Source organism: Poromitra crassiceps (assembly GCF_964638095.1).
Source record: "Poromitra crassiceps genome assembly, contig: HAP1_SCAFFOLD_1090, whole genome shotgun sequence".
Taxonomy (NCBI): domain Eukaryota; kingdom Metazoa; phylum Chordata; class Actinopteri; order Beryciformes; family Melamphaidae; genus Poromitra; species Poromitra crassiceps.
This window is the reverse complement of record NW_028151320.1, coordinates 1493-29061: the sequence shown is the minus strand read 5'-3', so window position 1 is coordinate 29061 and position 27569 is coordinate 1493. Positions and strand designations below refer to the sequence as shown.

The 27569-nt window shown below is 44.4% G+C and overlaps 1 protein-coding gene across 1 annotated transcript; it reads right to left on the bottom strand.

The window, feature by feature from the left end:
- Positions 1 to 662: 662 nt before the first annotated feature.
- LOC310771717 (WD repeat-containing protein 17-like) lies at positions 663 to 27569 on the bottom strand (the record flags this gene model as incomplete). Its single annotated transcript, XM_083664260.1, has 8 exons — positions 663 to 678; positions 1206 to 1294; positions 2059 to 2191; positions 7883 to 7947; positions 21175 to 21330; positions 23587 to 23703; positions 27161 to 27246; positions 27420 to 27569. Coding segments are annotated over 8 exons (812 nt in total), but the record flags the coding sequence as incomplete, so codon positions are not given.

The following is a 27569-nucleotide window of genomic DNA, read 5'->3' as shown; positions in this document are numbered from 1 at the left end:
TCCCCAAACTCGTTCAATAGTTTGAGGCAACTTTTTATGTTGTTCGCGTCCCTTTGAGCTCCTTTATGAGCAACATAACATACCGGAGAGTTAGGGCACAGCTCAAACAGCACTTTCTTAGATGCCTCTATCCCTTCAGAGCCAAAGGTTTTAGTAGTCAGGAGAACAATTTCATCCTGACTTAGCGTCTTGATTTTAACAGCAAGGAAATTAAGTAGTTCATCCTCCACAATAACCTTGCCATCGACGGTGGTGTATATCTCCGGCTTCACTCGAGCCCGGGGAGCCATCCGACCGGGCGGCTAGCTGGTGGCTAGCTAGCAAGCTATCCAGCTAGCTGAGGGGAGGCAGACTGTCACCGGGCTAACCGAGCCCAGACAGACCCAGCCAGGTTAGCAGGTGTGAGATGAAGCAGGGAGGATGTAGGGTCCAAGCTCTGGATAACAGAGAGTTCTTGGCCACTCTCGCCGGAAAGTCCACTCTTTCCGAGGCTCTAGTGTTGTAAACGTCCACTCACTCCGTTCGTTTGAGCGAAGGCTAACCTAGCCACCTACCGGCTAGCGTATCCAGGCAGCAACGTTCACAGTCGCATACGGGCATTACCACTAGAGAGTTCCAAAGCTCTGAAGCAAAGAGTTCTTCGGCTCTAAAATTACGCACATTTAGGCGTTTACAAAACTGCACAAAAATAGACGTTCTTGTTACACTTTGCAAAAGAAACGAGAACTAAACCTCTGCTTTACACGCCAGTGTGCGCCATCTTGCGCATCAATTGAGGCCGTTATTGCACAGTTGAACACACTTAAGATATTGAAGATCAGCAAAAATATTGTATACTGATACCAATTCAGTGAAACCCATATTGGTAGCCCTATAGTTTCAAGTCCAGTCCAGAAGGATGATATTTTGGGGTTTCCGGTGTAGAGTCTGTACACCGCGGTCATCGTTTACAGTCCGATTGACGCAAAAATTGAGTGAGTTGAGTTAATCGATTGTAGGTGTTTTAGATTGTAGGTGTTTTAGATTGTAGGTGTTTTAGATTGTAGGTGTTTTAGGTCCAGACAACAATTTGTCTAATCTCTATAAACATAACTGCATATGAGACGTCGTCGGACTGTAAACAACGAGGGAAGCTTATTCTATGTATTCTAACACTTTACACAAATTTTGTGTGTGTGTGTGTGTGTGTGTGTGTGTTTACGTACCCCTGGTATTGTTGTCTGTTGTCCACATCATTGCTTGTGTGGATGATGGAGGAGCTTTGAGGTGCATGGATGTTCCCTTCACACGCTCCCTAGGAATAAGCAAAATCAACATAGACAACATCATCGTTGTTATTTAAGCGCCTTGAGATCACGCTTGTGATTTGGCACTATATATAAATATAAAATTGATTGATCACTACAGCCATCATGATTTTTTATCACCAGTATTCCCCATGTTTTTTTTGTTAGAAAGACAGCATTTGCTGCGCAAACTGTCAAAACTGTGTGTGTGTGTGTGTGTGTGTTTATCATGCCTTAATTGGTAGACACATTTTTTTTACTGTTTTTCCCCCTCTAGAATTGTACTTGGCCAATTCCCCTGCTGTCCCAGTCATTGGTCCACCCCCCTCTACCGATCTGGGGAGAGTTGTAAAATACCTGACAGCGAGGAGTGCAGCGAGCAGGACCCATACCCTTAATCTAGCTTCCACCCACAGACACGGCCAAATGTGCACTGTATGGACGCTTGACAAAGCTGGAGGTAACACAGGGGCTCGAACCTGCGACCCTTGTGTTGGTATGCAAGGCATCTGCCGCTGCACTACCTGGACCCCCAATTGGTCCTTGGTTGACAAAGTTGATTCTTGTTTAAAAAGACCAAAAAAAAATCCCGAAAACCTCCATTGGACTTCCATACTTTGACCAATTTGAATGTAAAAAACAAGTCTATGGATTTGTGCTTTGCTCAGCTAGTATTTAAAGAAAATATATAGATTTCCTCCCAACAATAAACACTATTACTGTGTATCTCATTACCCCACCAACGTATTAAATCCTTCCCTCCCTCTTATACCTGTGCTACTAGCAATGCCTCGTTAAGTTGTCCTCTGCCAGTGAAGAAAGTCACTAGTTTTCTGATGTCTCCTGTGGCAATGCAGTAGGGGATAGCATCATCATTATCTTCAGCCATCAGCTGCTCAGCTCTCCTGGGACATAAGCAGGTTATAATTCAACAGATACCGTTAAAGAACATGTTCTGTTACATGAACTCCCATACAACACATACCTAACAGATACCGTTAAAGAACACGTTATGTTACATGAACTCCCATACAACACATACCTAACCCAAGAACAGTTGTATAGTTGTATGACACATTCATGAATCCTCATTAATGCTCACAAGTTGTTGTTTTTTGCAAGTCCAAGTCAATTCTCAAATCTTTGAGCTAGAGTCCAAGTCAAGTCTTAAATCTTTGAGCGAGAGTCCAAGTCAAGTCTCAAATCTTTGAGGGGCAAGTCCAAGTCAAGTCTCTCAAGTCTTTGGTCACAAATCCAAGTTGTAATGAGCCTGCTATCATCTGCTGCATGCAATCCGGTCTGCTGAGAACACTGCATAGCAAGAACTGTATTATCCTCACTCCCTCTATTAGCATACAGTATCAGCATTGATTAGTAGACAATTCCTTAATGTTAATGCACCAAAATAAATAAATAATAGTGATTGTTCACCAGTCCCAAATCTCCGAGTTGAGTCTCAAGACTTTTGAGGATGAGTCTCAAGTCAGTGTGCGACTTAAGTGTGACCAAGTCGTATGCCCCATCCAGTGGGGCAGGATTGTATCGGAAACTGTGGACGATTCCAAGGGCCCTTGACTGACAGGGGCCCTGACAGGGGCCCTAAAAACATTGAAGACTCTGGAATTGTTTACAGTATTAAATTATTAACCTATCGTCATTAATATAATATTTTATTCTATCAGAAATGCATCATGGCAGCAGCAGCATCATCATGTCTAAATAAGGCAAGAGAGCCAATTAAACAAATGAAATGGTCAAAGTTGTCATTGGCTGGGTTTCCCAAAAGCTTCTTAGCGATAAGAAGCTTCTTTAACCCTTCTTAACCCTAGAACACTAACGTCGGGTGATTTTCACCCGGACAATTGAATTCACGTGATTTTCATTGTCTTGCTGCTGTCTGAGGTGGGCGGGTCCTTAGGTACCTTCAGGATGCTCACTAACGTCATTGAATGTAGGTTTGTTTCCCTGCTCCCATTCATGGTTTTTTCTACCGGCTACGTGTTCGGGTGATTTTCACCCGACGTTAGTGATAGAGGGTAAAATATCTTCGCGTTAGTTACAATGGTATTGTGGTGACTTTTTTTTTTTTTCACCACACAAGTCCCATGAATGGGTGGACCGAAGGAGAAGTTGGGAGCTCCTGTTTTTTTTTTGGGGGGGGGGGATTTTTTTATAACGATTACCTCATTTTTCCCGAATTTGACATATTTTTTATAGTGTCCCCCATAATAAACTTTTTTGTGTTTTTTGTGATATTTCACATTTAAAAACAAAAGAAGAGTAGGCTACCTCAATTTGCCATGTATTGTTGTACTTTAAGATATTTTGATGAGAAGTATGTTTTATGGGGTATATTGCATCGGGTGAAATACACCCGACGTTAGTGATGGTGTGACTTTAAATCACGTTAGTGTTCTAGGGTTAAGGCCCCCTTAAGAAGCAAACGCGTTTACCAATTGCTTCTTAGCCTAAGATGATCTTTCGTTACGAAGGCATGTGTTTCCCAAAAGCTTCTCAGCGCTAAGAAGCTTCTTTGACCCTTCTTAAGGCTCCCGTAAGAAGCCAACGAAGCCAACGCGTTTCCCGATTGCTTCTTAGCCTAAAATGATCTTCCGTTAAGAAGGCTGCGTTTCCCAAAAGCTTCTTAGCGCTAAGATGATCTTTCGTTAAGAAGGTTTTGTAAGAAGGGTCTGGGGCATTCTTAACACCTTCTTAATGACGAAACACTGGCAGATCCAGCCGCGTCAGGCAAAAGGAGATACTTGTGTCCACTGTTCCTCTTGTGTTTTTCCCTTTTTCCTTTCTTTCATGCACCCTTTAGTGTTTAAAATTGGGGAACACTTGAAAATCTCCCCTGTATGTATGGTTACTTGTGTTTTAAATGTTTTACCGTAGGCTATATTCCTCTAATCAGAATGGATTCCTTTTATAATAAGAATGTTGTGGATTTATATAGCACCTTTCACAGAACCTAAGGTCGCTTAAATTCTGAAACTCAGCCATGACATTTAAGGTATTTCACCCCCTCCCCCGACCAAGTATTTCCAAATAGTTTGATGCGGTTTCCTGGCCGCGTGTAACGTTTGTGCTATATGGAATCACAATCAGAATGATTAGAACAGCTGTTTAGATAATCACATTTCTACAAAACCATGGAGTGCTATACCTTATTCTGTTTATAAGAAGGAGGGCTTTCCACTTTACAAGTAAGCAGAAATATATGAAAGCCTGAGAATGAAAAATAAGTAGTAATTCAATTAGTTACAAACCAGTTTGCAATCTCTTTGGATCTGACATGACATCTCCGTTCTCCATCTACTCTCCAAAACGTTCCTGTGCTCCATAAGAGTAATAAACATTATGGATATGAATGAATTTGATTGTGATATTAAAGATAATGTATGTTAAATCGAACATGATGCTGTGATATTGTCCAAATCTGCAAGAAGCCTTTTATTTTTTCCTGTGATGGCTATACTATACTAGTCCTACATAATAATTTCCTACTCAGTGGACTTACAGGATCTGAGAGTTTATAGTGATACTCTTGTCTTATCCTAACCGTCCTAGTGAATGTTATTCAACTTTTGTATATCCTACTGGAAATTAAGCGGTTAGTCCATAGTGAAATAGGCTGTTACTTCACAGAAATTTTGGAGTGTTTACATTTCGCTCCTCTTCTAGCCAATATTTAATCAATGCAGGGATTTAAAAAAAAATTCAAGCCATTCATACTAAATCAGTTGTCCCTGGCCTACAACAGTCTATAATAACAGACTCCTGTTGGACTCCATATGTGTATCAATATTCTTTCTAAGTCATTAGTTTACCGATAGTATTTCTTTGTTCACTCTGGGGTAGTCAGAGCAAAGAGGGAGAGATAAACAGAGAGCATGATAATTCAACAGGGCAAGGAGAGCAGGTATAGATGATATGGAGGTGAGTGAGAAAGGGTAAATAATGACATTACAATAGTCTAATCTGAATATTAATTTAAAATGAGATATTCCTCCAAATTGGGCTTCAAATGGCCAAAATTTTTCAACCGTGGGCCCGATACGGTACCCTTTCATGGGGCCCAAAATCCCTGGCCGAGCCCCTGTCCCCATCTCTGATGAGTCATCTCTGATTTAGTTCAAGACCCCATCTCATGTAATACAAGGATGAGTCATCTCATCTGTGATTTAGTTAATTTCACGTCAAATCTTTATTGTCCCTCCAAATGTTGAGCCTGCACCTGTAGGGCCCTATCGTCGTACAATGATATTGTTTGCTCAGCGCGCCTCTTATTGCTATCTTCTCTGCGTCTTAAGCTATCGTTTGCCTCCACCATCCAGTTTTGCGCTGGAATCTAAGCGCATACACAGGTGTACGCGTGGCCCAGGCGTGTCCATGCTAAATACTGGCCTTTGCGCATCTCTTAGCCTATCATCTGCCTCCAGCAAGTGTCATTTTGCACTCTGGCGAAGGTACCATCGCCATGTTCCGAACGTAAACACGGGTTTGGGCATTGCCCGTGCCAAAATAAGCGTTCTAGAGGGGTTTGAAAAAATGTTCTTGGGTGCTCTCAATTTTTACGCCACTGCGCTTGTGCGCACACAGTATTCTCTGCGCAGTGCAGGAAATCCGCACTTGGATACATTATGCAAGGCATGGATGTCCCTCTCTCTCCAAAACCTCACGACCTCACGCGTGCACACACTCATCCCCCGCCTCTTTAGAATGCCACATTTATTTTCAACTATAGCCTACATTGAAAAAAGAACACACCTTGATTTGAAAATGAGAATTTGTTTGTCATGGTTTTATTAGGTTACATAATTCCCATAGAAAACTCACCGGTAGCGAGCACACTCAAAATGGATAAAAAACTCACTGGGTGCAGGGCAAGCAAGCAAAGAGTTAATTAAAGAGAGAAAAAGCCAGCACTCCAAATGTCCTTTCATAGGTTAACAAATATTTTTGAATGTCTGACAATTTTTGTCTTCAGAAGGATCTCACTGTGTGCCTAACTTTTGTCATCTTGCTTTCTGGTGGATTTTAGTTGCTGTGTGTTGGCGAGTAGACCCTACCCCTTTCATGTTTACAGTGCGAACAATCAACAACAACAGACGAAACTAGCTAGCTACCGTCCGTGTGATCGTAGCGTCCTGAACTGTACTGCACGCGACGGCAGGGGAAAACAAAACAAACAAAACAAGAAAAACTGTCTGTGCGCATTGGAAGCGCTCTCAAGATGATTTCCAAAGTGTTCTGATCTGAAATACACACATCCAGTGTGCACAGCCCCTAAACAAGTAAAAGTTTCATTGTTTCTTTTCCTCCATATGCCAGTTTGAATCGTGCAAATGCAACAAGAAAATTATAGTGCTGCATTAGGCTATATTCGAGACATATATTTTATTGGGAGAAATAAATTGAAAACGGGTCGGATATGATTGAATGCCACTTGTAAAATCGCATTTTCCAGCGTTTTAATGTTACCGCGATCACTATTGACAGCTGACTTTTGCGCGATGTGCAAACAGGCGCTCACTTTTTGGCACATCGTAACCCTATCGCCAAAATAAAATGGGAGACGACTTTTGTGGGGAGAAATAAATGAATGCCAGTTGTAAAATCACCTTTTCCACCGTTTGTAATGTAAGTGTGACCACTATTTGACCTCCAGGTTTTGGGCGATGTGTAAACAGCATAGAATAGGCGCTCACTTTTTGCCTCCCCACGTTATCACCTGAATAATGCATTGATGGAGTGGAGAATTGCTTTCTGAAATATATCTCTGGTGTAGTCTAATAGATTTCTGATGTAGTCTACATTGAAAAATTTAATTAAAAGTCTGTCTCCCATTAACACTGTGATTCCTGCAGCACACTACGTCAGACCCCACACACACACACACACACACACACACACACACACACACACACACACACACTCTCTCTCTCTATTCTACACCAGATGATTTTCCTGATGTGAGAAAACAACACATCAACACTGAGGAAGGCCTGTGTGCCGAAACTGTTTGTTGCTGTGCTGCTGCCCTACCCAGACAACAGGTATTAAACCTTTGAAAGGACTTTTTTGTGTGGTGGCTTTTTCTGCTGTGACTGGAAACAACAATGCCTCTTGTCTGGAAGGGTAACTCTGGGGAATGTCCCGACCTGATTCAACGGACATAGTCCAGAGTTCATGTCTAGAAATGGTTAAATGTGTGTGATTCTGTTAAAGAGATAGTTCAGAGATAATTTGGGGGAATTTGACTGTTTTTCCCACTTTCCCAGAGTCAGAACCGAGAAATGCCTTCAGACAGACGAATGTATTTGGTGTAGTCTGAAGTATGTCAGGCTATCTTGGCTCAATTGTTGACTTGAGTGTCTATGCGATGGGATGGGGGGGGGGGGGGGGTCACATTTTTCCAAGCCTTTTCTGAGGGAAGGCCCACAGTCTCAGACTTTGACCCCTGGTTAAGCAATGGAAATGTGTAACCGTAACCCTAACCATAACCCTTGTGCTTTAAAAACAGTGTATGCTATTTGTTAAATATGCATCTTATTAGAAAAAGCTGAAAATGAGATACATGAAACTGGACTTACCTCTGCATGAGTTTCTTCCAATATTTCATGGAGACACCTGGCGCCACTGATAATGCTTTATCCCACTGAAAGAGAAGAAAGAGAGTCATTTTGATTCTCCATACTATCCTATTTATATAAACATCAATACAATTATTATGGGTCCAGGCCCGTCCAGGCACTGTGGGTGCTGGAACCCTATTGTATTTTTTTTAAGAATATTTTTATTGCAAAGCAAGGTGCAATTGTACATGGGTGAGTAGTCAAGCAATCATTATATATATATATTTTACAAGAACAAGTAATGATAATATGCAACAAAAAGATCAGTTTCAGTTTTCTTTTCTCCCTTTATTTAACACCAACACACAAAAACGAACAAACTCGAACAGAAAACAAAAACAAAAACAAACACACACACTCCAATATTACAGCGTGGTGAATGTTTTTTTTACAATATATGTAAGTATATATGTATATACTGTATATATTGCATGGGATCCTGCACAAGAAGGGGTCTATGAGAGACCAGCCGGGCATATCACCCATCGCCCGTGACCTCGTCGAGGTAGGCCAGAAACGGGTCCCAAACAACTAGAAATCTCCCAAGTCAGGAAGCTGAGTCTCTCCATCCGTATAACAGAGAGCATGTCCGTCAGCCACAGCTGAAAAGAGGGTGGAGAGGGGGACTTCCACTCCTGCAGGATGAGTTTCTTGGTAACGATTGTCCCCTGTGTCAGAGACTGTTGCACAGCCGTAGGGAAGTCCAAAGAGGACTCCGAGCAGCCGAAGATGGCAAGTTTTGCCTCTGGCTGAAGGGTTATTTTGTAGGCCTTAGAGTACCAGTCAAATACCCTGGCCCAGAATCCGGTCAGTGAAGGGCAGAACCAGAAAGCATGAGACAGAGTGCTCTTTGACACATGACACCTGACACATAGTGGTGAGACAGATGGATAAATCCTGTGCAACTTACGGTTAGAATAGTGAAGATGGTGAGTGACCTCACATTGGATCAGTTGGTGTCTACTACTAACTGAGCAGAGTTGTATCACAGACAGACTCCTATCCCATATAATATCAGATAATTCAATGCCAAGTTCCTCCGAAGCCTCGGTTGTAGAGTTCTGACATCACCTCTCAATAGCTGGAGCATTGCTGCATGACCTCCGAAGTGTAGTCTTCATAGACGGTGATGGGGGTCCCTCGATAGAGTAGTTTGCCTCTTCTGGTCCGGGCTTCACGGATGATCTTCTCCTTAAGCTGATACTGAATGGTGATGGGCCTTGGTCTCTGCTCCGGCATCGGTTTGGTGTTGAGTGACCATTGGGCCCTGTCGCACTCAGGCCGAGTGTCCAGGTCACCCCCGAAGACCTTCGCCAGCAGCTCAGAGAAGAGGTGGGATGGGGACACTCAATTGATTCGGGCAAGCCGATGACTCTGATATTGTTGTGTCGAATTTAGCATTGTTCTCTGTCAGTGAAGCACAGCTTGTTTCAAGTGCTAGCAGGCATTCGTCTTGTGAATTAGCGTTGACTTCGAGAGCAGTAATCTTCAAAGCGTGGTCTGATACTGTGGTGTGAATGCGGTCCAGCTTGATCTCCAGTGCAGAAATAGTTGACTTAAAGTCAGTGGAGAGGGCTTGTCGATGAGAGATTGGCAATAGATGCCATGCTCACCTCGCTACTGGTTTCCCCAGGAGGGTCGGTTGTAACGTCTTTGGATGCTTTTTTTAGTGGCATGTTTATGCTATATGACCACTATGTGAAGGCCTCCACTTGATGTCGAGTTGAAGTTGTTGGGTGTTTAAAGGTTTAAACAAGAAGAGATGCAGGAGCTAGACGTAGTGCGTCTACTCCATCCACTTACTGGAACCCTATTGTATTATTATGGGTGGAGGCACTATGGGTGTTGGCACCCAATTGATGCTGATTGGCTAATGAATCATTCTGTCAACCAAAAAAAAGGCATTTTCATATGACGAAGCCAGACCAAGCAGCCAACTGTGTGGAGTGGGCGGACTGGAAGGTCTGGACACAGGCAACACCAATACAATTAGAATACTGTATATATATTTTTTTGGAATATTCACTATGTAGGTCATGAACTAACAAAAAACTATATTGTCAGGATGATGTGTAAGGGACCATTTCAATGTCTCACTAATCAGTAAATCAACATTAAATGGCATAGTGCAGAAAACTCTCTATGGGTTAAAACTGTAAACTTTACAGTGTAAAGCATGTGGCAGTTCTGACAGTTCACATCCCAATCAGTTATGTAGAAGTGGGTGTTTGGCATCATCTGTCAAAGGCAAACTACCTGCTCTGACATCACTGATTGTGATGTGGCCAGAAGGCCAACATGCTCTACAGTTTCAACTTCAGAGCATGTCCAGCATGAGATGGCACAGTCTCCATTCACTGACCTCAATGGAGACTGGTTTTCCCTCCAGTTATGCTGGCAACCTGGCAGGCTGGCAACCTGGCAAGCTGGCAACAACAATGTTGTATATGGACAGACTTCACCTGTGTTTCAACTGCCTGATCTTTGAATATTTATGTTAACAATGCTAAATATTATGGCTATCATTTATTATAACTAAAGCTAAGAACACTGAATGGTTTGCGAGAATCTCTTTGGGTTTACCAGGTCTGTGTGGCAGCCTTCCCTGCCATCTGATCCTGGTGGATCCATCTGATCCACCAGATGCAGATCCATCAGCAGATGTCCAGAAAATTTTGCCTCAGGTCTCAAACAAGTCCAAAATCCATCAACGGCCAAATGAGCAATGTTATAATGTACACATATAATCCTCTCCATGCTCAAACATTATGTTTGTAGTCGACATTAGCTAAGAAAGAAAGTATACAATCTAGCTCCCTTTTATTGCATTATTGTATAGCAGCATAATGTGGTGCTTCAAGCACCACTGCTCTTCTTCAGTCATGCATGTGTAGTGGGGTAGGCTTAGGCTTCCCCTGCAGTTCTGCCACACCCCTAATGATCCCTCGTTAGGTGAGCCACACAGGTGAGCCACCTTAACACTAATCAACCAGCCCATTTAAAAGGGAGACATGGCTTGACAATGGCAGGCTTGCTTGATGTTGCTGAGGGAGGGAGAACCAGATCATATGGTATGTGCTTTTAAGAATGTATTTCTTTTGAGATGTGTGGGCTGGTGTTAATGTTTGACATTTTGCAGGCGTGTGGCGGGCGGATCTTTCTTCACACAGTGGCAGCGCAGGGAGACGTGCGGCACCGACTGGTGCGTGCTACTGTAGTGAATGAAGGTACGGCGACTGCCTGTAATGTCCTTGGTTTTAATTTATTATTAGTAGTAATGACTAACTGTATGTCTGTCTTGTTAGGAGCTACTGTGACATGAGCCGGACATGAGCCAGTCTCCATGCACCTCGTGCAGCACCATGAATGTGGTTTGGTTTCCGTAGCTCGTAGGCCATGGAATAAGGGGCCTGACGATTGGGTGGCCTTCCACATGGCTTAGACTGCTGCACTTGGTGGAGGAGAGGCTCTGCAATTGCTGTTTTTGTCCTGTAGTTTTTGTTCTTTTCAGTTGTTTGTTTATTTGATTTTGATTGTTTATTTTGTTTAACCCAATTGATCATTATTTTAGAGATTTCATCTTGCCAGTTACAGCATGGAGGGCGCCATGGTTCTGCAGGTGGTTGGTCACTGGGTGTGGGCTTATCCTGGGTCCCCTTAGTGCATGTTATAATTTGTGGTGTTTTGTTTTGCGTTCTAACCTGTGTTTTGCTTTGCAGTGAGTGTGCCTTATTGGTTTATTGGTGGTGGTGCAATCCCCTGACCCTCTTCCCCCTCACTCACCCCCCCCTTCCACCTGTGGACTCCATTGGCACCCCCTGCTGTACTGGTAATTTAAGTCTATTTTGATCATTTTTAATCTGATTTATAATAAAGAAATTGTTTTAATTCTACTCTTCTCTTGCAGCTGCTTATGAAACATTTACTTGGCATGTTGCCTGAACAAATCTGCAGCTGATTTGAAACATTTAATTGGCAGGTCATCTGAACAACAAAATAAATAAAAACATATTTTGTTGAACCTGGAAATGCACGTCTCTGCTCCATTCCTTTTATGAAACCTGATGTTGGGTATTCTCTTTGACTCATTGATGTGATATTCTCTGGGTGAAATTCCCAGAGTGGCGTTGTCTGCATACTATTTGTCCGGGCCTTCGTGCCCTGGTTACAATCTGGCGTTAGTCGGCAGGATTTGTAAAGCAGAGACGTGTCATTCTGGTATTTTTCGGTCAGTTGGTTTACTTTGTTTTTTTTCTACCATATGTATTTTTGTTGTTATACTGTGTTTTGAAAAGAACAAAAACTACAGGACAAAAACAGCAATTGCAGAGCCTCTCCTCCACCAAGTGCAGCAGTCTAAGCCATGTGGAAGGCCACCCAATCGTCAGGCCCCTTATTCCATGGCCTACGAGCTACGGAAACCAAACCACATTCATGGTGCTGCACGAGGTGCATGGAGACTGGCTCATGTCCGGCTCATGTCACAGTAGCTCCTTCATTCACTACAGTAGCACGCACCAGTCGGTGCCGCACGTCTCCCTGCGCTGCCACTGTGTGAAGAAAGATCCGCCCGCCACACGCCATATGATCTGGTTCTCCCTCCCTCAGCAACATCAAGCAAGCCTGCCATTGTCAAGCCATGTCTCCCTTTTAAATGGGCTGGTTGATTAGTGTTAAGGTGGCTCACCTGTGTGGCTCACCTAACGAGGGATCATTAGGGGTGTGGCAGAACTGCAGGGGAAGCCTAAGCCTACCCCACTACACATGCATTGCATACTTTCTTTCTTAGCTATTACATTGCTTCTGGATCCAGCACCTGCCTGGAATGGTTCCTGGATGTGCATAACTAATCCATTGTAATTATTTTTGTTATGGACAATAGTAAGCATGTCCAATAACAACAGACTAGACAGGTTCAGATTAACAGGACTATCCTTCCCATTTGCACGCCTGCAGGTTTCCCAGTTGTCTGAAATGCTGTTAGACGTATGCACAAACAAGAAAACATGTTTGCAAAGTCATAAATGACATCAGAATGAACACAGACTCAGGCAAAAATTCAATTCTAGTGCTACTGGATCTTAGCGCTGCATTTGACACTGTTGACCACTCAATTTTATTGGACAGACTGGAAAACTGGGTTGGGCTATCGGGTACGGTCCTCCAGTGGTTCAAGTCCTATCTTCAAGACAGCAAGTACTTCATCTCCATTGGCAATTACACATCTGACCTAACTAGGATGACTTGTGGGATGCCTCAAGGATCCATTATGGGGCCCGTTCTCCTCAACCTTTATATGCTCCCTCTAGGCCTAATTATGCAAAAAAACAAAGTAGCCTATCATAACTATGCAGACGACACTCAGTTGTATATAACTCTTTCCTCAGCTGACTATGCCCCCATAGAATCATTGTGCCAGTGCATTGATCAAATAAATAACTGGATGTGCCAGAATTTCCTACAGCTAAACAAAGACAAAACTGAGGTGATCGTGTTTGGCCCCAAAGAACAAAGGCTTAAAATCACTGTACGCCTTGAGTCTCTATCCCTGAAGCCTAAGGATCAAGTCAAAAATCTTGGAGTTATTATTGATTCCGATCTCAACTTTAACTCCCACATTAAGTCAATTAGAAAATCAGCTTTTTATCATCTTAAAAATATAGCAAGAATTAGGGGATACATGTCCAGACAGGATCTAGAAAAACTAATTCACGCCTCCATTTATAGTAGGTTAGACTACTGCAATAGCCTTTTTTCTGGTGTCTCCAAAAAAGAACTTAGGCAACTTCAACTCATTCAGAATGCTGCTGCTAGAGTTCTAACGAAGACTAAGAAAGCTGATCATATCACTCCAGTTCTTAAGTCCTTACACTGGTTGCCAGTGTGTCAGAGAATAGATTTTAAAATACTGTTATTAGTCTATAAATCACTTAATGGCCTAGGCCCAAAATACATAGCTGAATTGCTCCCACGCTACGAACCGTCTAGAACTCTTAGGTCAACAGGGTCCAGCTTATTAACTGTCCCTAGGATCAAATCAAATCACGGGAAGGCTGCATTTACCCACTATGCTTCTGCTAGCTGGAACAAATTGCCTGAAAACCTCAGATCTGCCCCAACCTTACTTACTTTTAAAAATAGACTAAAGACTTTTATGTTTACCGTCGCTTTTAACTGCTGACAGCTACTATGCAAACCCAATGAGTCCTCTATAAGTTTTAGCTCTTTCTGCAACTGCTGCGCCTGTTGCTTATTGCACTTTTTATACTCTTTTTTTAAAGTTTTGTTGTGATACTTTTAAATGTCCATTTTATTTCTTCTTTTTGTTTATTTTCCTGTCAACCATTCTATGTGCTTAATGAAGTTGCTTAATGCACTTTTTATACTCTTTTTTTAAAGTTTTGTTGTGATGCTTTTAAATGTCCATTTTACTCTCTTCTTTTCTTTTATTTTCCTGTCAACCATTTTATGTGAAGCACTTTGAATTGCCTCTGTGTATGAAATGTGCTATACAAATAAACTTGACTTGACTTGACTTGACTTGCATTTGTTTGTATTTGGGCTGTTAGATATTAGGACACATGTTTGTATTTCAATCATGCGAGACCGGTCGGTAAAGTTTAACAAGAGACTTTATTTAGCAAATGGCATGCATGACAAGTACTTGAGGCTAACGCTCCTACCTCTGCCCCTCAGTTAAAAGTAAAGCAAATATTCCCATGATGAGAAGTAGGCTATTGAGACCGTTCTGAATGCGAGTTGGATATATCAGAAGGCAGCAGCCGAAATATCCGAACTTTTTTACAACGATCGCTAACAACAGCTACACTAACGTTAGCAGACGTTATTAACAATGGGTTATTCTGGAACACATTGTGCAGTGCGTGGCTGTCACAATACACAGAAACGCCTGAAAGAGTGGTTGGATCGACAGTGTTTTGAGCATCAGCACACGATGCATATCCAATACCATCTCAAGTTGCAGCAACTAGATTGTGTGACTGGGTTTCCATCCAAATGTATTGCAACTTTTAATCTAATTTTCAGAAAGTCGGCAAAATAAAATGCACCCACTGATATTTTGCTAATTATAGAGCTGTCAATCACCTCGTGTTTGAGGCTGTCTGAGCTGCTGATCAGCTGCTAGACCCGATATACAGCTCTGTTAAACACATCTAACGTTATTAATTAAGTTTAATTAATTAAGTTGCTCCAGTGGAGTTGATCAGTGGCCAGCAGATCAGACTGTGGTTGTACTAGTCAGCTTCCAGGTATGAATGTGTGTGTGAATGTGAACAGGGCACTCCTGAAAAAGAGAGCATTGCTCTCAGTGAGACTCCCCCTGTATAAATAAAGGTAAAAAAAAAAAAAAAAAAAAAAAAAAAAGTTAAAATAGCAACGTTTGTGGACCAACGTTGCTATGTTACAATTTCGGCTCCAAAATTGTAAAATGGTAATCCACTGAGCAGATAGTAAGTGAATACAATTTCATTAAAGTCTAGAAGTGAGTCGCCTTAAAGTTAATATCCCAGTCTTCTTCTGTTTACCACGGCAGGTATTGTGCTGCGTATTTACCATGATTTACCGTGTGTAGCCCCATTGTGTGGAGGCTACACACGGCATGTCATGTTTTGCAGTGATCAAGGTGTAGTGGGGTAGGCTTAGGCTTCCCCTGCAGTTCTGCCACACCCCTAATGATCCCTCGTTAGGTGAGCCACACAGGTGAGCCACCTTAACACTAATCAACCAGCCCATTTAAAAGGGAGACATGGCTTGACAATGGCAGGCTTGCTTGATGTTGCTGAGGGAGGGAGAACCAGATCATATGGTATGTGCTTTTAAGAATGTATTTCTTTTGAGATGTGTGGGCTGGTGTTAATGTTTGACATTTTGCAGGCGTGTGGCGGGCGGATCTTTCTTCACACAGTGGCAGCGCAGGGAGACGTGCGGCACCGACTGGTGCGTGCTACTGTAGTGAATGAAGGACAAAAACAGCAGTTGGCCTGGGATTCCACTCAGAAGAGCGACCTCTTCTGGGGAAGATTCTGCATCGCGCTCTGGACTTCTGCCATGGGTCTGGAGGATCAAGAGTGGGACCTAGTGATACATCTTTGGACTGAAGGAAAACCTGCTCAGGAGCTTGCTGCAACCTCTTGGTTCCCTGGGTCTGGTAATAGGATCTTTTTGCTGTTTAGGACCTGGAATTGATTTCCTTATGTCCCTGTTTTTGTTTTATCGGTGGGACACCGATAGAAGTTGGGGGGGTAGATTGTAGTGGGGTAGGCTTAGGCTTCCCCTGCAGTTCTGCCACACCCCTAATGATCCCTCGTTAGGTGAGCCACACAGGTGAGCCACCTTAACACTAATCAACCAGCCCATTTAAAAGGGAGACATGGCTTGACAATGGCAGGCTTGCTTGATGTTGCTGAGGGAGGGAGAACCAGATCATATGGTATGTGCTTTTAAGAATGTATTTCTTTTGAGATGTGTGGGCTGGTGTTAATGTTTGACATTTTGCAGGCGTGTGGCGGGCGGATCTTTCTTCACACAGTGGCAGCGCAGGGAGACGTGCGGCACCGACTGGTGCGTGCTACTGTAGTGAATGAAGGTACGGCGACTGCCTGTAATGTCCTTGGTTTTAATTTATTATTAGTAGTAATGACTAACTGTATGTCTGTCTTGTTAGGAGCTACTGTGACATGAGCCGGACATGAGCCAGTCTCCATGCACCTCGTGCAGCACCATGAATGTGGTTTGGTTTCCGTAGCTCGTAGGCCATGGAATAAGGGGCCTGACGATTGGGTGGCCTTCCACATGGCTTAGACTGCTGCACTTGGTGGAGGAGAGGCTCTGCAATTGCTGTTTTTGTCCTGTAGTTTTTGTTCTTTTCAGTTGTTTGTTTATTTGATTTTGATTGTTTATTTTGTTTAACCCAATTGATCATTATTTTAGAGATTTCATCTTGCCAGTTACAGCATGGAGGGCGCCATGGTTCTGCAGGTGGTTGGTCACTGGGTGTGGGCTTATCCTGGGTCCCCTTAGTGCATGTTATAATTTGTGGTGTTTTGTTTTGCGTTCTAACCTGTGTTTTGCTTTGCAGTGAGTGTGCCTTATTGGTTTATTGGTGGTGGTGCAATCCCCTGACCCTCTTCCCCCTCACTCACCCCCCCTTCCACCTGTGGACTCCATTGGCACCCCCTGCTGTACTGGTAATTTTAGTCTATTTTGATCATTTTTAATCTGATTTATAATAAAGAAATTGTTTTAATTCTACTCTTCTCTTGCAGCTGCTTATGAAACATTTACTTGGCATGTTGCCTGAACAAATCTGCAGCTGATTTGAAACATTTAATTGGCAGGTCATCTGAACAACAAAATAAATAAAAACATATTTTGTTGAACCTGGAAATGCACGTCTCTGCTCCATTCCTTTTATGAAACCTGATGTTGGGTATTCTCTTTGACTCATTGATGTGATATTCTCTGGGTGAAATTCCCAGAGTGGCGTTGTCTGCATACTATTTGTCCGGGCCTTCGTGCCCTGGTTACAAAGGCAAACTGTGTTGTTTTTGAATGGAGAGAGACCTAACGTTAGTCTGGCTGACTGTGACAGAGGAGAGGACTGTAACCTAATGTTAGTCTGACTGACTGTGACAGAGGAGAGGACAGTAACCTAATGTTAGTCTGGCTGACTGTGAGAGAGGAGAGGACTGTAACCTAACGTTAGTCTGACTGTGAGAGAGGAGAGTACTGTCACTGTAACCTAACATTAGTCTGACTGACTGTGACAGAGGAGAGGACTGTAGCCTAACGTTAGTCTGACTGACTGTGACAGAGGAGAGGACTGCAACCTTACCTAACGTTAGTCTGGCTGACGCTTCGGAGCTTTTGAGATTGTTCATCGCGTTGCCGTCCACCTCCATTGATTCCTCAAAATACGCTATAATCCTGCCTGTAGTTACGTTCGGACATTTACACATATTATCTTCTCATGTGTCCACTGTCAACGGTTGTGGGATAGACACTCTTTCGTTAGACAGGAGACTCGGAGAATGATCCCAAGTTTGCATTTTTTCGGCGGTCACTATGGCTACTACGCTAGTACGTTACGCTTCTTTGTATTCACAAAGACCGGAAGAGAAATACATCTCGCGGCCGAGTCCGGAAGCAAACCGGAAGTGCCCAGGAAACGTGTCTATAGGACGGAATATAACAACCTGTCCGGGTCGCAAAGATTGTGAAGAGTTCATTCACTATAATAAATACATTTGCTGCTTGTTTTTTGTGTTTTATTGCTGTTTAACAGGCCTGTAAATTCAAACCCGAACCGATATTAATAAATTAATTGAGGAGCGGTGTGCGGCTCACTTCCTTTCCTCGCCCTTGTGCGTCCACGGGAGGCCGGGTCGCCTCCTTTTCTGCTTCCTGCTTCTGGGCCCTTCTTCAGTCTCCTCGTGACCATCTGAGATGTGTCCTGGGCCGTTGCTCGGGTCTGCCAGCTGAGAGCCTCTCAGCCGCGGAAACGAATGAATGCCAGCGTTCCCGAGCAGGAACAGAGTAGGCTATCATCGTCAAAAATACTCGTCTTCATCCACGAACTGCTCTATTTCCTCCTGCCCGTTCTTCCATCCTGCTCATCTCCCAATCCCGACATGCTGACAGTGAAAGTCAACGCTGAGTGAACCCATGAATTAATGGCGACTTAAGAACAGGATAGAAGCAGCGAAAGAATAGTGAAAAATAGAATAGTGAAACGGCAGCTTCGGAGGATGGCTCGTCCCCCGAGCTGCCATGAGGCCAACTGCTGCTATGATCCGCCAGAGTGGAGGGTGACGTAGAACCCTCACTATATATACTAGGATAAACTGACGATGACTGACGTCACAACTGACGTCATACTGCACGGGATGAACTGACGACAACTGACGTCATGCTTGGGCTTGACGCGGAACTCCTCAAACAGCACCTCTCCTCCTACCGTGATGCACTCCTAGCCGCCAAATCTGCCCACTTCTCCACCCTCATCAACACCACCAACAGGAACCCCCGCACTCTCTTCTCCACTGTCAAAAAGCTCCTCCAACCCCCGGACAATAACACACTCTCCCTCCCTGAACTCTGCAACTCATTTCTCCACGCCTTCAACAGCAAAATCTCCAGAATCCACTCCTCCCTGACTGCCTCCATCGCCAACCCCTCTGCCCCTCCTCCCCCCACTATCACCTTCCCTCCCCCTGACCTCCCCCCTCCCTCGCTGCCTTCTCCCCTGTTGACTCCTCCCTCATCACCGACATTATCACCGCCTCCAAGTCTACCACCTGCTCCCTCGACCCCCTCCCCACCCCCCTGACCAAGGCTTGCCTCCCCGCCCTCATCCCCCACCTCACTGCCCTTTTCAATCAGTCACTCTCCCAAGGTCACGTCCCCTCTGTCTACAAACTCGCCGCTGTCACCCCCATCCTCAAAAAACCCACCCTCGACCCTGCTAACCTCTTCAACTACCGCCCCATCTCCAACCTACCATTCCTCTCCAAAACCCTCGAGCGCATCGTCGCCACCCAACTTCACTCCCACCTTCACTCCCACAACCTCTACGAACCCCTACAGTCTGGCTTCCGTCCCTACCACAGCACCGAAACCACCCTCTCCAAAGTCATCAATGACCTCCTCACCTCCGCTGACTCCGGTGCCCTCAGCATCCTAGTTCTACTTGATCTGAGCGCAGCCTTTGACACTGTGAACCACTCCATCCTCCTCCAAAGGCTGCGCCAACTGGGTGTTGAGGGCACCGCACTGGACTGGCTCACCTCATACCTCACCGACAGACAACAATTCATCTCCCTCTCCGGTCATTCCTCCACCCTCTCCTCTGTTTAGCAGGGGGTCCCCCAGGGCTCAGTCCTCGGCCCCCTGCTCTTCCTCTGTTATATACTCCCCCTTGGTCTCATCATCCGCCAATTCAACCTGGACTTCCACTGCTACGCCGACGACACTCAGCTCTACATCACCACCAAATCCCTCCAGAACCCACCCCTCACCCACATCGAAAACTGCATATCCGCAATAAAAACCTGGCTAACCCACAACTTCCTCCAACTCAATAGCGATAAAACTGAACTCCTCCTCATTGGCACCAAATCCACCCTCAATAAAACCGGACCCATCACCCTCACCATTGACGACTCCACCATCACCCCCTCCCCCCTGGCACGCAACCTTGGTTTCATCCTGGACCCCACCCTCTCCTTTGATCCCCATGTCAGCTCCGTTGTCAAAACCTCATATTTTCATCTCCGTAACATCGCCAAAGTCAGACACTGCCTCTCCCCCCCTGCTGCTCAATCCCTCATCCATGCCTTCATCTCCTCCCGCCTGGACTATTGCAACTCCCTCCTCACTGGCATCACCTCCCGTTCCCTCCATAGACTCCAGATGGTCCAAAACTCAGCTGCCCGCCTGCTCACTCACACCCGGTCCCGTGATCACATCACCCCTGTCCTCCACTCTCTCCACTGGCTCCCCGTTAAGCAACGCATCGACTTCAAATTACTCCTCCTCACCTTCAAAGCCCTCCACAGCCTAGCCCCCCCCCCTACCTGACTGACCTCCTCATCCCCCATCGCCCCTCCCGTACACTCCGTTCCTCTTCTACTGCCAGCCTCATCATCCCCCCATCCAGACTCAAAACCTTCGGTGACCGTGCTTTCTCCCGTGCCGCACCCCGACTTTGGAACTCCCTCCCCCAGACCGTCCGAGACTCTCCCTCACTCCCCACTTTCAAAACCCGACTTAAAACCTACCTGTTCTCCCAAGCTTACAACCTCCCCTACCCCTGACCACCTCCTCCAAACCATCACCCTCCGCCCCCCCATCCCCCCCCCTCTTCCTCCCTCCTGTTATCTTCCCCCCCTCTGCTTCTCCATACTACCTTGCCCTGAACCGCCACTGTCATTTGTATCTGTTCCCTGTAACTGTTGCCTGTTACCTGTATCTGTTGTCTGTTTCTGTTCCCTGTTGCTTGTCTCTTGTTCTCTGTAAAGCGTCTTTGGGTCTGGAAAAAGCGCTATATAAAATAAATGAATTATTATTATTATTATTGACTGATGTCACGGGCTGATCAGGTAACGTGAATATGGCGGCCTTCCTGATTGAAATTTGGTCAGAAACCTCACTAGTTTGTATTTGGGCTGTTAGATATTAGGACACATGCGAGATGAGAGAGGGGTAAAATTACACATGCACACACCTACCTGTCCCAGCTCCACCATTAATTCACAGTATCGTTGGATCTGTCCCAGTCTCAGATGGATTTCTGCTGCCTCTTTCAGCCTCTCCTCTGCACTGGGAGCTCCAATACCTCCGCCAAACTTAGACATCTTCACTATAGTAAGTTCTTGGGCCTCAGACTACAAGAGAATAGAATAGAACAAATGAATCATTCATATTCATGTAGTCTATGAAGATAGTCAATGAGATAACTGCCCTAAATGAGAGATCTTCTACAAGCTACTTCTGTGATTCTGTGCTGTGTACAGCGGGCATCTATTCTACAGACAGGCATGAGAGACGGCTGGGACACACCAGAAGCGTCTCCGAAGCAGCCCGTCAAGGAAGGGTTGAGTAGAAGCCTGGCCATTCACACCAGAAGCGCTCTGTTTTGCTCCGTGCCTTGCTCTGTTCTGCTCCGTGCCTCGCTCTGTTTTGCTCTGTGCCTCGCTCTGTTTTGCTCCGTGCCTCGCTCTGTTTTGCTGCGTGCCTCGCTCTGTTTTGCTGCGTGCCTCGCTCTGTTTTGCTGCGTGCCTCGCTCTGTTTTGCTCCATGCCTCGCTCTGTTTTGCTCTGTGCCTCGCTCTGTTTTGCTGCGTGCCTCGCTCTGTTTTGCTCCGTGCCTCGCTCTGTTTTGCTGCGTGCCTCGCTCTGTTTTGCTGCGTGCCTCGCTCTGTTTTGCTCCGTGCCTCGCTCTGTTTTGCTGCGTGCCTCGCTCTGTTTTGCTCCGTGCCTCGCTCTGTTTTGCTCCGTGCCTCGCTCTGTTTTGCTGCGTGCCTCGCTCTGTTTTGCTCCGTGCCTCGCTCTGTTTTGCTGCGTGCCTCGCTCTGTTTTGCTCTGTGCCTCGCTCTGTTTTGCTGCGTGCCTCACTCTGTTTTGCTCCGTGCCTTGCTCTGTTTTGCTCCACGCCGGTCACAACTTGTACTTACTTCATGCCTGGCTGCACACGGCTGCTCGTGTCACGCGTCAAAAATAGATGCAACGCCGAAACTGTCACTGCAGGATATGAGACCAGCTGGTGTGATCAGTCTCCCCTGTTAACAAGGATGCCAAATTGAAACTGCCTCCGCGAGGCATTGCTTCAGTGTCGCATACGCTTCAGGTGTGTTTGGGGTGTGATGTAAAAACACACTGCTGGGTGATTTTTCATCCAAGCCATGTAATTTCTAGAGCAGAGGTGCACAACCTTTTCTGCCCCACTTGAAAATCTCAAAAATGTTTCTGGCCCACATCTGAACGTAAACAGTACGGAGGCCAAATAATGCATTCTCAGAGCACTTTTTATTATTATGTATTACCAGTAGGGGTGTCACGATACACTCAGTTCACGATACGATAGGATACACGATATTGGGTTCACGATAATGATACGATACGATATTTTAACAATACTTTTTTGCGATCGATTTGTAAGTTGAGGGGGCATCCTCCATGCTAATTTGAGTAATTTCACCATTTTCATCCTCCGTGTCTGTAACGTCCCTCGTCTGTTCAAACAAAGCAATGAAAAGGAGAGCGAGCATGCAATCAGATGCAGATCAGTGCCACCATGTTCAGCTTCTTTTTCTCGCGATATGAGATTTCATCTCAACGATACATATTGTCACGTTTTGATATTGCGATATATTGTGGGACGATATATTGTGACATCCCTAATTACCAGTATTTATTACTTGTGACAGGGACTCATGGAAGGTACCACAGGTTGGGAAGACTGATGCTGTGCAAAAGATTGAAGTTGCGTCACTTAGGGTGAGATGTCTGAAGCCTGTACCCTAAGCCCCTCCTTTAGAATTAAGTTAAGATCTTTTAATTGTGTACAAAACTCTTAGGGCTCTACCGACTGCCCCACGCTATAGAGTTTCCGCCTGCGACCCTTCTTGCGGCCGTCATGTGGTATCCTCCCCCTCGCAGCTGTCAATTTGGAGCTGCGCATTCTGATTTTAATGGTAGAATTCTGAGAAAAAAGTCAGAATTCTGAGTTTAATGTCAGAATTCTGAGATTAAAGTCAGAATTCTGAGTTTAATGTCAGAATTCTGAGATTAAAGTCAGAATTCTCAGATCAAAAATCAGAATTCTGAGAAAAAAGTCAAAGTACTGTTACATGTGACATCTTGATGATGTCACTGATTATGTCAGTGATGCTGTCACTGATTATATTATATAATTATATTATATTATATTATGTTGTACCAAAATGTCTGGGGTCTCTAGCGTCAAAGTGGGGTCACAAGCCAAAAAAGGTTGGGAACGCCTGAAATAGAGGGGTCATTGCTATGCGGCAAATGTGACTGGCTCAGCCGGGATCCCAATGGATGATGAGGGTAGATGAGAAGCTTCTTCACATACCATCCCCTACATTTCTAACAGAGCCTCGGGGAATCAGAGTGACTTACCGTTTTGAATCTCAGCAGGTGTTTCATGTGCATGACTCCCTTGCTGTAGCTGGGTGGCAGCAGTGAGTCGTCATGTCCGTTGATTACTGACACCGTCCCACATGTTACTACTGCCGCCTGGAGGCTGGTGGAGTGTAAACACAGACACAGGCGCATGCAGACACACACACACACACACACACACACACACACACACACACACACACACACACACACACACACACACACACACACACACACGCACACACACACACACACTAAACTGTTAAGGGGAATTTCCTAACATTAATGTTGGAGTGATGTTCAGCCAAGACAATACTTATAAGCCCTAAAGAAGGAGTTTGTAGTCAGATGACTGCAAACTCCTTCTTTAGGTGTCCTGTGAGATGGTTTAGTGATGTGAGATAACAGAAGAATGTACCTGGATGAGAACAAAACAAATAATGGAATTGATCAGAAAAGAGACTATGAGCCGAGGGCTTGAAACTACCTTTTTTTCACCATTGTCCCGGGAACTGTCCCAAAATCATTACCTCATGAGTCATTACCGTCATCACCGCATTTTATTATTATTATTATTATTATTATTATTATTATTTACATTTTATTTGCAGTCTACTATTAATTACAGGCACACTGCCAAAAGAAGTTCAGTAGGTGTTATAGAATTTAAGTCATTACATAATTCAATAAAGCTATAATTGCATACATATAATTATTGGTATGAGTTATTAGATAAATGCACGTCATATGGACAGGAAATAGGCAGACACCATCTACAGACAGCGTATCTGTTGCTTCTGCATACAAGCCCTTGTTCACACAGGACGCCGAACGTAAGTAGAACTGAAGCTTGAAGCAGGCACAAGCTGAACATACGCCTTGTTGTTCACACAAGAAGCCTTGTCTTTTCCTCTCAGCGCCTTGAAGCCGCCCACAACTCCCATTGACTTCATGCCTGCGGCGGCGCGGCTTCATGCTTGGAAAATTGGCGTTTGCTTCAGCGTGGCGTGAGCGTGGCTTCGGCAAGGCGTCAGCATTGGCATGCGCGCAGGTGGTGTGAACGGCTTCGCCTGTTAACAAGGACGCCTAAATTAAACTTGTGGGTTCAGCGTAGGTAGAGCTTCGGTTGAGGGTTGCTTTGGCGTACTGTGTGAACGGGGGCTACAAGCAGATTTCACCCTCTGCCCACAGCAACATGTCATGTCACACGTGGCTGACCTTGCTGCCACACACACACAGAAACACACACACCACACAATGTGCTGTCGTGTGTGCTTCAGCTCATCCCTCCCTGCTCTTCTCTCACCTCTCAGCCTACTGTATAAGAGCTACATGACAACTGTCGAATCTTCACTGCATTCTATGACCTTCTGTATTCCATACATCATGTATACTGAGAAGATCGCAGTCCTCCTGTAATGAAGTTTACAAGAGTATATGTTATGGCTAATACATTATTTTAAGACAACTTCCCGACTCCTGGCTTCAATCAAATAATTGGTCATCGTTTTCTTATTGGCTGAAAATGTTGTTTATGCGGGATGAGGAGTGAGAAATTAATTTCCATAACAGTAGGCTATAGCCAATCTTAGAATATAAAGGAAATAGCATGAATAACAATGTCAAATATAGATGTATGTTCATGAATTGGGAACATACGCAGGCTGCTTCCTCTCATGCTACTGTCTGCTCCATCCACAATGATCAGTCAACACTGTCACAGCCCACAGATCAGTCAACACTCTCACAGCCCAAAGATTTCTTTGAAACGTCCGGCGTGAAAACGTGAAATGGGAAAAGGAGCGAGAGACTTTATCTGTCTATCACCTGCTGCCTGCTGCAGCCTTATATATAGCCTTATATATACACACCTGCAATACAAATGGTAACTGGTAAATGGCCTGCATTTATATAGCGCTTTTATCCAAAGCGCTTTACAGTCAGTAGGTACATTCACCCATTCACACACCGATGGCGGCAGGTTACCACGCAGGGTGCACCAACGGGAGCAATTTAGGGTTCAGTGTCTTGCCCAAGGACACTTCGACACAGCCGCGCTGGAACTATTATTAAGTAGGGGGTGCTGTGCGGGCAGCGTCGAAGAAAATTCAACGTTTTTTGGACTTTCATCCATATTTAGAAGAATATTTAATTTTAAATTAACATTAGGATTAGACTTTTGAAAAGATACCGCATATCTAAAAAAAGGCATAATATGTCTGGTAGCCTCCTGTTTTCTTTTGTCTTGATTTGTCTTGTTTTTGTTGTTGTCACTGTCTAATTTCCATGGTTTTTATGATTTTGTTTTCTTTCCCTCTTTGTCTCACATTGTCTATGTATTAACACACAACTGTAAAAAATATATATATATTCAAGAAAACAAAAAAACATTAGGATTAGACTGTTGTGATGTAATTATTCAGTATCTTCTCCTTTTCTCACTCACTTTCATGTAAGCACCTGCTCTCCCTTTAGTCGTTTTTACACTACAACAGACAGCAACATAGGCATAAACACTGAACTTATTATTATGGAAAACCAGATTATGATGAAAATCAAACACTTTTGAAGAGAGAGTGTATGAAATAAGATTAGAGCTGGGAAGCACAAACTGTTTTTTAATGCATTTTGTTGGTATAAACACAAGACAGCCAAATCCAACAATTTCTAAAATCCCATCTCTTGCCACCAGGGGGTGCTGCAGTACCCTCAGCACCCACCTTCCAGCTCCCTTGCTTCGACATGCAGACTGGAGGAGCCGAGAATCGAACCACCGACCTCTTTTATCCAAAGGGATTAGTGGACGACCCGCTCTACCTCCTGAGCTACAGCCGCCCTTTTTGCAAATTGCAGGTGTGTGTTTCAAGTAGAAAAATGCAAACATCCATTTTTCAAACTTCATGTGTTGGAATTCTGATAACATGAGCTTTTGAAGCATACATTTGGAAAAACTCATGGAATGATATGATCATAGCATGTCCAGTAGTGTTTTAAGAAATGAAACGCCAGGCAGCCAAGCCAGCCATACAGTACAGTCAGCCTTGCTCTGAACCACTTACAGTCACTCACCGCAGTGTTTAGAGCAGCCAACATGTAGAGATTATTATTTATGATTTATTTAGAGAACTACTTTAGATTTAGAGATGATAGGCTACAGCATGATTTCCTTGCTATAGGTGCTCGAGTCGGCATACTTGACCTCTCCTCTGAGAGACTGCTGCTGTGCCCTGGTCGCTCCGCCCACCTCCAGAGCTGTGACTGAGGGAACGCTCATTTCGTTGTTAATGCGGGTGGGGCAGAATTGAACACAAATATATTATTGAACGTGTTTCGCGTCCACATTGCACAAAAACAGTGCTCTGCACTCAGTCCACTCCCACTAAGTGCACTCCCTGAGTTTCAAGTCGATCACACCAAAGGTTCTCGAGATATGCGAAGGATAGAGAAAGAGACAGACAGTGCCGGCATTAGTGTAGTGTAGATAGATATAGATAACACCACTAATGATAATGATGGCCAATCTATTGGCATTTGCTCTCTAATGATAAAAGAGTGTTTGAAATGTAGTTACCGAAAAGCACTCAGAAAACCAGCGTAGCTTCTTGACCCTGATGTCTGAACTCAGTTTGTCCAACTCCTGTTTGATGTCTCTGGACACTTTACCACAGAGCAGAGGGGGCGCGCCAGGAACCATAGCTCTGTCTGGAGAGACAATCTGCCTAGTTAAATAAGGCTCAGGAATAGAATAGAATAGAATAGAACAGCATAGCATATAATAGAATAGAATAGAATAGAATAGAATAGAATAGAATATAATAGAATGTCCTTACCAGTGTTTCCTATGACCTTGTCCCATGGCTGGTCAGTAAGGATGTTGAGCAGCAGTGGAGAAATGAGAGGTGTGAGAGACCATAGACGAACTGTGCTGTCTCTGCTACAGCTGGCCATGGTGAATGGACGGCTCGGATGACATGTTAAAC